Genomic DNA, 13862 nt, shown 5'->3' with positions numbered 1-13862 from the left:
TGCCGGTGGTATCCAGTAAGGGTCCTGGCTAGCCCCCCATGCTAAAACCAAGCCCTGAGATGGCGCGGCCACGTGTGCAGCCTGTCCTTTCGGACGGAAGGATTTCACTGCATGTTTTACTCTGTATGATTGTGTACGTGATGAATAAAAGTTGGTTGTTGTTAGGTACTTTGCCTTCAGGGAGAAATTTAAAATGCATACAAGGTGAATCTTCAGGATCTTTATTTTATTATGAGTTATGAAATTGAAATTGTGACCCCCCCCCCCCCATTCTTGTTACAATGGCAGAAAGAAGCTTCCATACAAACCATTATTCTGACTTTGTTAGAAAAACCAATCAGTCCTGAGTCTCCACTTCTTTGCACAGCAACCTCATGTTTACTTTAATTAGTAGCTCAGGCTGCCAAATCATTTCTAAAACATGTGTTGTGCCAAACTGTATTAATGAACTGATATAAGACACCTATAGTCTAGTAAATAAATCCCGATCACACTTACTTCACAGGAAACGTTAAATGTCTAAATGTTTTTCAGATGAATCTGTTTCAGTTTGGTGCATGTTTTTTTTCCTTCCCATCATTCTGACACAATTTAATCTTTGCTTCATCCATCTAGTGATTTATCCATTTTCAGCACTGTGCGGGCTCTTTTATGCGTTTTCTGGTAAAGTCTTATCTGTCCTTCCTGCTCTCGAGTGTAAACAGTGGTTTGGAGCTTAATGTAAATCCTCTGTTTACATACATGAAAGCGCTTCTTGATTGTAGACCTTGAAAATTATACAACTATCCCCAACCCTGACAGTGGTCCCGACTTCATCGATAAAGCACCTTTCCACTCTACTTTTTTACCCAAAGCACTTTATACAGCATGTGTCATTCACAGGCTCTGTGACTGGAGCAGCCATAGATTTAACCACCAACCTTCCTATTTAAAATCAAAAACTCAACACCACTGAAATATATATAGTTTATTTACAAGAAGACATAGGTTTATATTTTATACAATATACTTTTTTCAGGAAGGCACTTAATCAAACAGTCGATGCAATTGCCAACAGGGGTAAGGAAGTTTCAGCTGGGTAAAAGGCACAATTTAAAACGTGAGGCAAAGACACACGGAGGACAAACACACCAACAAGACACGTCGACGCTTTGAACGACAGACAGAAATGATTTTTTTTACCCCGTATGATTTAAAAAAATAATGAGGGCGTAGGAAAGTTAATGTAAAACTAATTATAAATGATCAATAAAGCTTCAACAGGTGTACTAAAAGAAGAATCAGAACGATGAGAGTAGCTATAAGCAGAAAAACAACACATTTTTGTAAACAGCTAAACAAAATGGGGACATTCCAACTATTTTCTCAAATGTCCACCAAAAAACAAAAACCTTAAGCTAAACGGTGCTGGTGAAATCAGACCATTAAAGGACAGCGCAAGAGCACGTAGGCACAATCAAATCTACTCATAATTATAGACAGATTGAAGATGAAAACATGGGAGCATCTGATTTAAAGCTATAGAGAAACGGCTGATCAAGTTAGTGTGAAGAGACGACCTTTTTGGACACTTCATTTACACTTCAGTGGTTACCCGACTATTTAAAAATATCGATCCTACTGCATAGCAGAGTGTGGGGAAACAGGAGATTGTAAAAATATACACATTTTAACGTTTGTTCTTCCAGAGTGTGCTGTCAGAGGGAGTGAGAGTAAGTGCAGCAAATGAGTCTCCTAACAGTTCCCCTCTTACTTTCTTTTTTGAAAAATTATAAATCTTTCACCACAATCGTCCTGTCCGTGGAATGTTTGGAACCTGAGTTTCTGCACGTTTTCTTACAGCTCAACTAAACTGCACCCATCCTGACTTGACAGCATCTGTACTGGAGCTGTGGATGAGAGGGGTGGGGTAAAGGATGGGAGATTGATGAACACACACAGAAATAAAATAAAGAAATCAAACAAAGATGGATGGATGTAACGCTGAGGCACACAGAGGTGTAGGTGATGTCTTACTTGGAACCCGCGGATGTGAAATCTCCCCACACGTCGGAGCTGGGCTGGGGTGCAGGGACGGGCGAGCCAAAGTCTAGAAGCGGAGCTGGATTTGGAAACAAAAAGAAATCCGTGTTGGTATAAGCATCGTTACGGTTAGCACGTATTTGTGTAAAAAGCTGCTGCGGTTGAGAAGCATCGTGATCACCAGTGTTCGCCTGTGCAAGCGGGACTGTCTGTGCTCCTGCCGGAGGTGGCAGGATACCTCCAGCCTTTGCTCCAGGTGGAGGAGGGAGCAGGCCACCAGCCATGGGCCGTGGTTTGGCACCACCTGCGTCCTTCTTCTTGATGTTCTGTAACAGAGAGTCGTCTTTTTAAGTATTTGACCTCTTAGGCACTCAGTTGTGCAAGGTTCAAACTTTGATTAACAAAAGTCGTAAAACCGTTTTATCTATTTGGAAACACAGGAGTTTGTGAGGTACAACAAGTACTATTTTTCTTAAAAGACACAGAGTTAAATAATCAAGTTTATGATTTTTCATTTAATTGAGCAGCTTTGATTCCTAAAGACTGGAAATAATCCAGAAACTAATCTGAAATCTGACATTCACTGAATGTGTGAGACAAAAATGTTACAGTGCAGAATAGCCAGCTTTCTCAAGAACCGCTCATGCAAACATGACTTATTGATAAAAGAGAAAAACCTAAAAAGTAGTGTGCGCTTATCCAGCTACCTTAATCTGGGCTGACAATCAGAGTGGTGACTTTTTCCCCTACAGTGCTTTAAAAGCCTGTTTGAATGCTGAGGCATGATACTCGCTTACATTAATGAATGTAACTTTTTTAAATCCCTGGGAAACCTGTCGCGTCATCATTCGATCTGCAATCTTCCGCTGTGTGCTCACCCCAATGCTGATTTTGATGGTCTGTCCCTCTTTGAAGCTCAGGTCCAGTTTAGGGGCTGCGCTCTGAGAAGCTTCCAGTTTTGCGAGCTCACCTTCCTGTTTGACCCACCTTTAAAAATTGAAAGCAGAATAATTATTATTGCTAAATCAATCTGGTTATTGATACACATAAACAAAAATTAGACTAGAAGTTAAGATGGTTAACTTCAAGTTACATTTGAACCATTTCAGGGTTAAAATGTCAGACATGTCAGAAAGCCTCTTCCCTTTAAAAATAACTTAGTAACACAGCTTGGGGTTGTAAAGTTGCATCTAAACAAACCCCAATACCTCTGGAACAATGTCTGCTGGAAATAAGAGACACAAGTGGAGCTGTGTGGCAAAAGCCCCAAACACAACAGATCAAACACCTCAGTTGAACTGTGAAGCTCGGCAGTAGAGGAGTGATGATGTGGGACTCAAATAAACCTAAAGCTTGGCCCAAACTGGATAATAAAATTAAAATAAAAAGCTAACGTAATAGATGGCGACTTACTTAAAATGGTCTTGTAAAGCGACATTAAAGTCAAATGAGTCTCCACGATCAGCAAAACCCAGACCAATAAAAGCATGACGTCCTTTAAGGGGGGGGGAAAAAAAGGATATTTATACAGTTAGTTCACACGGGTTCAACCTTACATCTATAAATCACAACGCACATACTACAGGGCCCACAGTTTACAGGAAACTGGGACTATGAGATTACAAAAGTTAAGTTGTACAAAACAAATACTGAGATTAAGTCAAGCTCAACAAAATGTGGAGCATGCCCTTAACGAAACAAAACATGCCGTTCCAAATACTTTGTCTTACCGTTGCCATCCTCTATCCGGATCACAAAATACCTGCTGGAGTCTGTTACTGCTTCCACGACACAACCTGGATACTGTTCAACTGGAGCTTGTGCAAACAGCTCTCCTGCAAAGAGTAAATTTACACCAAACAAAGCCCCAGGGTTATTTTCTGTTACCAACAAGCTGTCAAGTGGAGATGACTGAATAAAACAAAACAAGACAGCAAGGTTTCTGAAAAGGAGCTTTGATAACCCTGTAACAATATGTCATGCTGTAATGTAAAAGGTTGACCTGGTAACAATCACTGAAACGGCAAAATGTTTTAAAGTATTCCCAAAACCCTTTAAACTATTTTTGCTGGATGTAATTTGTGGTTCTATACGTGCAGCTTTATATCTCAGTGCGCAACAAAGACAAAGGTAATCTAAGTAAAATAGTTCAAAGACACAAGCTAGTTGTGAATAACAGGACCTACTCCTTTGCATTTTTGACACTCATTGGCTACAGGTTGCAAAGCAACCATGATAGTCAATAACATCTGTTCACACAGCTATGGTCAGAAGGTTGCACACATACTCATTGTGGCCATGAACGTCACAGTAATTATGGCTTTTAATGGTTTATTTGACTTGTTCCATTTCCAGGGGGTAATGATTGTACAACATAGACCTTTATAGACTCATTGTATTGACCAATACTCAGAATAATGGGAAAGTCCAAAGAACTCAGCAAAGATGTGAGTATTCTACATTTACACACATTGGGAAGGTCTCTACTAAACAACTGTATGCTAGTGCAATTGAATAGTTTTTTGGATGTGTCACCACTTTGCCAAGGACTGGAAGAAGATCCAAACTTTCACCCTCAGATGAGAGGCAATTGGTGAGGATGTTCAGGAAAAACACAGAAAGCCCCAATGTTCAAGCGTGCCATGAACTGACATCTGCTGGAACACCAGCATTGCTGTCCATAGTGAAACCAGTTTTACATCACCACAGAGAGGGCGCCGACCAAGAAAGAAGCCCCTGCTCCAAAATCAGCACTTTCATACTCGACTGAAATTTGCAGCTCCTCACACGGACAAGTAAAATGCCTTCTGGAGAAAAGGTTTGGGGTCAGATGAGATAAAGACTGAGCTGTTTGGCCACAATGACAAGAGTTATGTTTAGAGGAGTAAAGCTGAGACTTTTAAACTGAGAACATTATACCAGCTGTCAAACACTGTGGGGGTAGCATCATTTTCTGGAGCTGTTCTGCCGCCAGTGATACCAGTACATTTCACAAAATAGATGGAACAATGAAGACAGAGGACTACCTCCAAATTCTTCAACTTTATCTCGGATCACTTCAGATCAGATCAAGTTTCCACCCTTCTTTCCGGAGGGTCGAAACTTGAACATAGTTGGGTGTTCCAAAAGGACAATGTTCCCAAACACACATCAAAACTATTAAGCTTCTGGAATGATTTTCCCAAAGCCCCGAGGTCAAGCCTATTAGTAGGGGTGCATGTACATATTTAAAAGAATTCTAATTATATTCAAGCTTGCACATCCTAAGGTTGTTTTTTTAAAGTAATTAAGGATGTATACTGTGTAATTATTCCACCCTGGAACACGAACAGTTCAAAGAAATCATTAAATGCCCCAGATTACCATGACATTAACACTCATGATGTACGTGAACTTGTGACCACAAGTGTATATCGTCAAATGCAGTTGGCTAAATCCACTAAGATCAGAAGACGTCAGAGCCAAAGCAGGACAGGTCAGCTAATCACAGCCTGTTCGCAATGAAAACAAACCTACAGGACCTCAGCATAGAAAACTATAGTAACTATGAGACTCCTTTCTAGGTGAATCATGCTGTTACACTTTACCAGTTCCCCTTTGCCAAATCCCACTTTAAATACTGGTTTTGAACCATATATTTAAACCGTCAACATATTGTAAGACACAACTATGAAGACACAAACCTAACTGTTAACTAGTTACTACAGTCTAGTTTGGGGTTTACTACCAATTTTTTTCCTTCTTCTTAGTCTTCTTTCTTACTTCACTAATTAAAGCAGTCCTTTTTCTGCCTACCTGTATTTTTATCCTCTAACTTAATGTAGGCCATCTTTCCTTTGGCAGTTATTTTCAACCTTCCACTCCACGCAGGTTCATCCAGCTTCCAGTCTGCAGCACTAGAAAAACAGGAAACACATATCTACTTGTGAAAGTGGTGTAATCCTCTATGAAAACAGCTGACCCAGTCACTGCCAGCTGCTACTTTTGATGGAGGAGGAAGGGAAATGAAAGCTTCAAGTCAGACTAAAATGAGACATGAGCTCTATCTACTCTTACAAATGTTAAAGCCATTAAAAAAATAGTTAACTGTTGTGTCTACGGCATTAAAACTGTGTACTTATACAACTAATTAACTGAGAAAATAACTTAATGTGTGATTTTCCCTTTTGTAAGAAGACGTTTTCAACAAATTGTTTAGGAGCAAAGACGTGACTCCACTAAAACAAACGACACATTTCAAACTAAGACACTAAAAACAAGAATAATTTTCTACTAGCGTTAAAGTTGAGCATCTGCATCCATCATTGGACAGATACTCAAAATCAACATTTTGGCCGGCCAATCAGACCAAAGCTACAGCGTTACATCTGCGTGTCATCGACGTGTGAAGTAAGCTTTTAAACGCCAACAGGTGCAAGTCGCAGGTAAGACGACAGGATGTTGAAGTCCCATTTCCGTGAGCTGATACAGTTAAAATTATATTTTTATATTAAAAGTATATATTGGCTACCCGTAAAAGCAGTAATCGAATGACAAAAACCTAACAAACTATCCTGACAAACTTGCTGTCCGATAATGGGCGCATATCTGCAAAATTAGCCCGCTATCAAAAGTCTGGCTGCTCTCGTCAGTTAAAAACATTAGCACGTACCGATATCCGCGGTTAGAGGCCCGCGGCGGGATCCGGTAAACATGGACCTCTGGCTTTACACAGAGCATTGACTCGTAGCTGTTGTCTTCTGCCATCTTGTCAAGTTTCACTAACCCAAACACCAACTTCCGACTTTCAATGGACCCTTCGCCTGCTCGGCTCTGTCCTGCTGAACCAGGCTAACCGGACCCTAACAGCGCCACCTCCGGCCAGGATGTATAAGCGCCTAAAGAGTACGTCACAGTCTGTCAATAAGAACTTAGAATAGCCTAGAAAGAACAGTATAATGTATATAAATAGAGAAAGAACAGGAAGTTTTCCATAAGAACACTGAAATTATTCTCCTCTTATAAAAAATGATACATATCGTATTTCAATCCTTTTTACTGTGCAAAATGTATTAGAAGCCAGTGAATTCATGTATTTCCTTCCTGATACAACACATTACTACACAGTACTAAATAACACAAAATATGCATTATGTGAGGTTTGTCCTAAAAATCTTTTTCATCTCTTCATGCCCAGTACAAATGGGACATATTACAGCAAACTAAACTTTTTTTCAGTGATTGTTTGAAGACAAACTGGTGACCCAATCTTTGAAGTGTTAAGCAAATTTTCCTGCATTCCCTCTAATATTAGATTAGTTTGTCACCATGGGGACAGTCATAGTAGCAAATTATTTTCATGTGGGTTGTTTTTCCATTGAGGGTGAAAGGCTAGAGCAGAAAAAGTCACATGTTTGTTGCATGTTTTCCCGAAAGTTCACAGGATGCAGTGGATAGTTATAAACAGATCATGGATCTGATCATGGATTGTTGCTGCCTCCTCACACGCAGACTGATATCCCTGAAGTCCATCTTAGACTGTGCTGATCCAGTGCCCCCTTCATTATTCTGAGCAGCATATGCAAGACTACTGCGTTATCTAAAATAACAACACATGAAGCAAGTTGTACCGCTGAGTGTGTTTATTAAAGGGTATTCAAATTTAATGAGCTTTTTTCCCCTAAAGCTTCAAAACAATGATGACATAAAATGAGCTACACACTAGACAGGTGGCTATGAATGACTTCAGCAAAGCATCATGGGTAGGTCACACAGGTACAGGATGACCATTTCTCCTTTTCAATTGAAACTGATTAGAAACTGATTTTGTTACAATAATTGAATAGGATCCCAGGGAACGCTGTATTAGTAGCACATCATCTAGATGTTGTAGGTCCAAACGTCCTCCTTTTCATTGTAGATAATCTCCTAAAACAAAAACTTCTACTTTTTGAAGCAGGAATAAGTGGCACAAATGCAACACTTCCAGCCATGTTGATAAATGTGCTCCTGTGCTGTGCTGCAGTTTACTTGTGACATATATAACCTTTCACAGAAAGCTCCAAATATGTATGAGCACTACCTGCTGGAGAGCGTGTGATGGAGACCAAGGATTGTTTATCTTTTAAGGCATAACAGCGTAGAAAGGTTGAAAACCTGCCGCAGGCTCATGTACTGTTTACTACAAGTGTCAGCACTGGTTATTCATCAGGATTTGCCTATACTATCATGTTATTGCAGGCAAACTCTTATTTTAAATTGGTCCCAAACAAGCAGACCACACTGTAAGATGATATTAGGTAAAGAACTTTAAGGTTTCCTGGCCCTGGAAGAATATTTGCCAACACAAAACTTTAGATGATATCCCCATCTAGGCTGAGCTTGAAATAATTATTTCAGAATAATTAATACAACTCTTAACTGTAGGTAATAAATCAGCAAACTGCAGCCGGTACGAAAACCCACCAAAATCATCATCCATCATCAACTCCAGAGCTGAGCTGCTCCGAAACAGCAAAGGAACAACACAGGAACTTTTTATTTTTTTAAACACACTTTAAACTTTCAGTTCATGTCTTCTGCCAATTAGATATAACTGAATATGACACGACTATGCAGACTACATCTTCTAGGCTCTTACACACTACAGATCACCTGACTTATACGTACTATGTGTCAGAAATGAAACACATGAACAATATGAAGTGTTTAAAACCATATGTGAACAAAAAGAAACAGCACAGAAAAAGGGCAACATTTTAAAAGAGAAAAAAAAAGGGAGTAATTTCATCATTATTGCTTAGATAAGCTTAGATTTAGTGATACTGTCCTTCAGCTCTATTCTTTTTGGCCACAGGCTGTGTGCCCACCGGGCATTTCTTTAAGGGCCACTCGTGCCTTACAGAGGATTGTGGACACTTGTGGCCTGAGCCACTGCCATCGACTACAGTATTAAAAGCACACTGCTAGGCACCAAAAGGCTCTATCAGTACAATTTATTTATTTTTTTTATTTTTTTATTGCCGCTCACTCAAGCTGCTGAACACGCAATAAATTTATGGCACCGTCAAGCATTTCATTCCAACTGAACCCGACAAATTAAGGCCAGTACCCCGGTGGATACCCAGCCATGACCCACGCTTCATCAGTGGAAAGGCCACCTCGTGTGCTTGCCTTTTCTGGGGAGGTCCCACAAATCTGCAAGCTCTCCGTATTCTCCCTGAAGAGACAGACACCTGATGTCCTGGCACTCGGCCGGCCAATCAGACCTAAAATCATAGGGCACCTCATGGTACGTCAAAGTAACACAGTGTGTAGGAATGTGAGGCGAAAGCCTGCTCACAGTGTGGAACACAAAGGATTTCGGATCTTTGGCTGATCTCTGCCAGCCCCTTGTAAGCTTCCAGAGGAAAAAGACAAGGCAAAAGGCAAAGACCACACCAGTAAGCAGAGAAGAGAGAGGGTGGAGAAGTTCATCTAAATCCATGCTACATCTTCAAATGTCTATCATCTGTCAAATTTTATTTCGTCCCACCGCTCTGCTCTTCATACCACACACAACACTCCTCACTGCACCCTCTGTGCCCTCTCAGGAAGACATCCGTGTCTTGAATCAGGCAGCTCCTGCCTATCTGCACAGTCGGAAGCCTGAGGTGCCATCCGGGCCGTTGGGTTGACGGATCACGTGATTGTTTGAACAAACTGGTTCCAGTGGTTGCTGCACACTCATACAAGCTGGCCTAATAATGGTAAGAGAAAAATTAGAATACATTACAAAACAGTGTTTTTCTCTTTTAGGTGTCATATTCAAAACATTTTGTTGTCACAGTTGATTTTGCAGACATTACAACTCACCTGTCCTGGCACTGATTGTCCTGAGGCATCTCTTCCGAAGAAGCACTACCCAAAATCCTCCTTCGGGCTTCTGCATACTCTGCCTCTCTCTGGGCCAGAGACTTCATCTGCTGAGCGGGACGAGACGAGGCAGCAGGGTTTCCTGTGTTGCCGTTATTTGTAGGGCGCTTTAAAATTCGGATTTGAGGTGGTGGTGCTGCTGGGAGAGAGTCATCTTGGACTACGACAGCAGTTCGTATAGGTGAACTGGCTGATTTCAAATTGGACTTTCTGCAAAGATGAGAAAATCATTAGTGTTTGAAGAGGTCTGGGCATGTTTTAAGTTAATTTCATTTCCTTAGTTTTAGTCTTGCTATTAAAGTTTTAAAAAAATATTCACAAAGATATTGTTGGAAAAAAAAGAAGCAGAAAGCAGTAGCTTTGTCTTCTGGTTACTTACTTTGCTTCCTGATTTATTTTCAGCTTTGCCTCAAGTCTTCTCTCAATTTCCTGAAGGAGGAAATGTAATACATATATACAATAATTAACTCAATTTCTACTTTTGTCCTCACATCATCCTGTATACCAAACATGTTCACATTGTAGAGATACACCTATCAGGTATTTGGTATCATTCCACCTATCAGGTATTTGGTATCATTCCAATCCTGGCTCAATTACCCTACTACAATCACTCTTAAGTGACAACCAAACGCAGCAGCACAGCAGGTAAAACTTTTCTGTGTGTTTCAGACTTTATTAAACCTTCATTACCAAAGACAGCCTCACATGCAATTGATCAAATACCTTATGCTGGGAAGGTCTTTGTTGCTATAGTAAATGTGCACTGTGTTTTAGCTTTTTGTTGGCAGTATGATAATTATTATAAACTAACTAAATACACACATAACCAGATGACAAAGTACACAAATGTGAAAGTATCCAAAACATGTTGGTGCACAGGAGATAACTGAAATTTGGATGTGTATTTAACAGTAGAGGAGAACCTAAAGATAATATATGCATATATATGTTGTCTTGCAGTTTTGATTGTGACCTAATTGCCCCCAAAATGACTGCTGACCAAAAAGAATGCAAAGAGACTCATCTCACATTTGCCTAAAAATATCTTGACGATACCCAAGACTTTTGGGAAAATATTCTGTGGACTGTAGAGACCAAAGTTCAGTTTCTGGAAGGTTTGAGTCCCGTTACATCTGCCATAAAACTAACAGCGCTTCCTAAAATCAACATAACACCAACAGTCAAACATGGAAGACTGAAGGAGAATGTCCCGCCATCAGTTCATGCCCCAAAGCTCAAACTCACTTGGATTATGCAGCAAGACAACGATCCAAAATACACAAACAACTCCAGCTCTGAATATGTCTAATATTAAAAATTAATTTCATCTCAATTACACTCTACGTGATTGTAACAAATATGCAAAAGTAGGGCAGAAAACTCTTCCCAACAAGACATAAAAAGGCTTACCAATAAAGCTGAGATCCATATGTAGTTTAGCTGATAAAAACAAGAAACTTTTAAAAAAGCTACTAAACTAATTTAACCCCCCTACAGTCACAAACTCAGTGTTTCGAGGACACTTAGGTGCTATTGCAGAGAACCTCAAATTAGATCACAAGTGACACATTACACTTTAGCACAATCAAATCTAGCAGGGTTTATTTTTTTGGGAAACACACAGAAAAATGTGTATGTGTACAAACCAGCGGCTGTTTATAAAACTATTTTCTACAATCAGTGGCGCACACTAGACTGCTAAGGTGCTGTTACGGTTCATTTTAGGGCACATTTGGGGGGGCTGCAGGAAAAAGCTGAACATGTTACGATATTGTTTCTACAATGACGTTACTCAGATTATTTCCACAGTTGGATAAATTAATTGGTGTGATGGTGTGCTCAGTCCCTTGTCAGCACGGCCTGCAAGACTCAACCAGGAAGTTCGGCTGAAAATTTAAAAAAAAAAAAACGCTAATGTTTTTGGGCGCAGGAAGCCTCTACTCTATCGTCAGCTCTTGCACTGTGCCTTGATGGCTGTCGGACTAAAGCCGGGGTGTTGTTACATCCTTGTTTAGCACAGTATGTTAGCGTCTCTCACCCCGCTGTCCGCCGCCTCTTCCCAGCTTTCTGCAACCTCTTCATCCTCCATGTTTAAACGGGACTGCTGGATGGCTGGTTGGCTCTCTTCGCTTCACCGGCTAAATGTACCCCACAGTGGGCATGAGACGACGGCAAGCGCTCAAGTACAAACCACAGGGAGCTCCGCCACTGTTTCCCTTTTTATGATCAGATAAAAGCTGGATAAACAAATTCCCAAACCTTTACCCCGGCCTCGTGTTAGCCTGCTAGCTTAAAGCTACACTCGGAGCAAACCCCACCAGCTGTCTGCTGTTTAAAATCCTCAGTAAATGAACCCCGGTCACCGCTGCTGCTCACACGTAAAACAAACACCCTTGGACGTTATGTTTTTATAAACCGCTGTCCCTGCAATGCTTTAATACTTAGCTTCACTACACCTCTCAAGTTTAACCGTCAAATCGAAGAAGGGAAATGACGTCATAACGTCAGCTACAGGTAACGTCAACCACAGGCTGCCTCCAAATGGAGTGGTTTAACAAATGAAGGCGTCCGTACCACTGTTATTATAATTTTGTAATTCATAATTAGTTTTATTTTTATATAGTTTGGACTTTTTTGCTTTTAATTCTGTTTCATTTCAGTTAGTTTCCAGCGTGAGTTTGCTTGTTTTACTTTTTTATCTTTTTGAAAATGTTTAGTTTTAGTTTAGCTTCTTTTAGTTCTAGTCTTAGTTTCAGTCTTTATTAATTAATATTGTACTCTGGGAAAATTTTGGGAAGAAAAGTACATACATAACAATAAAAATAACTTTATGATAGCAGTGACTCGCAACCTTATAGACATCCAAAGTCTCAATAAATACATCAATCAAAGTCTCATCAGCCAAGTGCAGACTGCTTTTGGTAAAGTTTTGTTTGCTTCTTTGTTTGAACATATGAACTCTTTTCTCTTTTATTAAACTACACCCATCTCCTGTTTCAATCTTCTGAAGAAAACATAACATGATAAAACATTTATTTCCATTACATTCAAGAAAAGGCAGACATTTCCACACCTAATATCTTTAAAATATGCCCCAAATCACCCTGAGACAAAAACAAGCCAATTTCTTTATTCATTGGATGATTCAGTACTTTGTCTTGACAGCAGTACTAATGCTGACCTAAGACAGCATAAGTACTGCTGCATAGTTATGCCTTCACCTTCTACTGACAGAGAATGGTATCAACTGTTTCCTATGACAGATGTTTTAATGTCATTTAGTGACTTTAATTGTACCTTAGATACAGAAGGTGAATTGTGAAGGATAAAAGTATTCAGGTTACATGTGATGATCACTAATAAGGAAATGTTTGTATTTTGGTGATATAAATTTTTCTACTCACAACAACAGGACACATTTTATCCTTTCACTGTTTTAAATAAATACAAGATACAATAGGTGCTGGAAACCAGTAAGCTTCCCAGATTGCAAAGACTGCCAAACTCTTGCATTGGAGTGAACAGTATAAACCCTGGGGGAGAGGTTTCTTTTTTACAGATGTGTGGGACGAGTTGTTCTTTCCCGAGCCCATGGAAAAATGTCATCCTGTGTGAAGATGCACAGGGGAAAGCTAGACTGAAAAATTGGTCTGTTGAACCTTCAGACCAGCTAGTACCAGCAGGGAAAAAAAGCAAAAAACAATTAAATAAATAAAATTAAAGCTCAAGTTCAGGAAAACATGGTATGTATTCAAGCTGCAACATTTCATTAATGTAAATTCAGCAAAAAGAAACTTTTATTTAATTTTTTACAGCAGAATTCAAATCTTAACTCAACACTATTATAGCCTCCAGCAACTGGAAAGCTGCGAAAACAACTAAAATTTGGCAATAAAGTGCACTTTTCATATATTTATATATTTATTTTTCTCTTGAGGTAAATC

At 39.8% G+C, this 13862-nt stretch overlaps 2 protein-coding genes and 1 long non-coding RNA gene across 3 annotated transcripts; 1 reads left to right on the top strand and 2 right to left on the bottom strand.

Annotated features, from left to right (window-relative positions):
- Positions 1–954: 954 nt before the first annotated feature.
- On the bottom strand, positions 955–6873 carry necap2 (NECAP endocytosis associated 2). The gene is made up of 8 exons (XM_085160509.1): positions 6674–6873; positions 5818–5918; positions 3753–3857; positions 3436–3517; positions 2901–3009; positions 2204–2348; positions 2017–2101; positions 955–1889 (listed from the first exon to the last, which is right to left on the bottom strand). The coding sequence occupies exons 1-8, from the start codon at positions 6766–6768 to the stop codon at positions 1844–1846; spliced, it is 768 nt and encodes a 255-aa protein (XP_085016635.1). The 5' UTR covers positions 6769–6873; the 3' UTR covers positions 955–1843.
- Positions 6874–8535: 1662 nt separating this feature from the next.
- On the bottom strand, positions 8536–12428 carry LOC146518495 (SUZ RNA-binding domain-containing-like). The gene is made up of 4 exons (XM_085160523.1): positions 11957–12428; positions 10295–10344; positions 9856–10125; positions 8536–9740 (listed from the first exon to the last, which is right to left on the bottom strand). The coding sequence occupies exons 1-4, from the start codon at positions 12005–12007 to the stop codon at positions 9629–9631; spliced, it is 483 nt and encodes a 160-aa protein (XP_085016649.1). The 5' UTR covers positions 12008–12428; the 3' UTR covers positions 8536–9628.
- LOC146518496 (uncharacterized) lies at positions 9634–11864 on the top strand. Its single transcript, XR_014874223.1, has 2 exons — positions 9634–9749; positions 9830–11864. It is a non-coding gene; the product is annotated as an uncharacterized LOC146518496 (long non-coding RNA).
- Positions 12429–13862: the final 1434 nt, after the last annotated feature.

This window comes from Neolamprologus multifasciatus, chromosome 5 (genome assembly GCF_963576455.1).
Source record: "Neolamprologus multifasciatus chromosome 5, fNeoMul1.2, whole genome shotgun sequence".
NCBI classification, from domain to species: Eukaryota; Metazoa; Chordata; class Actinopteri; order Cichliformes; family Cichlidae; genus Neolamprologus; species Neolamprologus multifasciatus.
This window is presented reverse-complemented; position numbering and strand designations above follow the sequence as displayed.

Excerpts from the sequence above, each read along its gene's own strand:
- necap2 (XM_085160509.1), bottom strand. The coding sequence starts at position 6,768 with ATGGCAGAAGACAACAGCTACGAGTCAATGCTCTGTGTAAAGCCAGAG. Across the intron at positions 3,518-3,752 it reads CCGGATAGAGGATGGCAACG|GACGTCATGCTTTTATTGGT; the intron begins GTAAGACAAAGT and ends CCCCCCTTAAAG. Across the intron at positions 1,890-2,016 it reads TTCACATCCGCGGGTTCCAA|CTCCAGTACAGATGCTGTCA; the intron begins GTAAGACATCAC and ends TCTCATCCACAG.
- LOC146518495 (XM_085160523.1), bottom strand. The coding sequence starts at position 12,007 with ATGGAGGATGAAGAGGTTGCAGAAAGCTGGGAAGAGGCGGCGGACAGC. Across the intron at positions 10,126-10,294 it reads AAAATAAATCAGGAAGCAAA|AAAGTCCAATTTGAAATCAG; the intron begins GTAAGTAACCAG and ends TCATCTTTGCAG. Across the intron at positions 9,741-9,855 it reads GACAATCAGTGCCAGGACAG|GCCAGCTTGTATGAGTGTGC; the intron begins GTGAGTTGTAAT and ends TACCATTATTAG.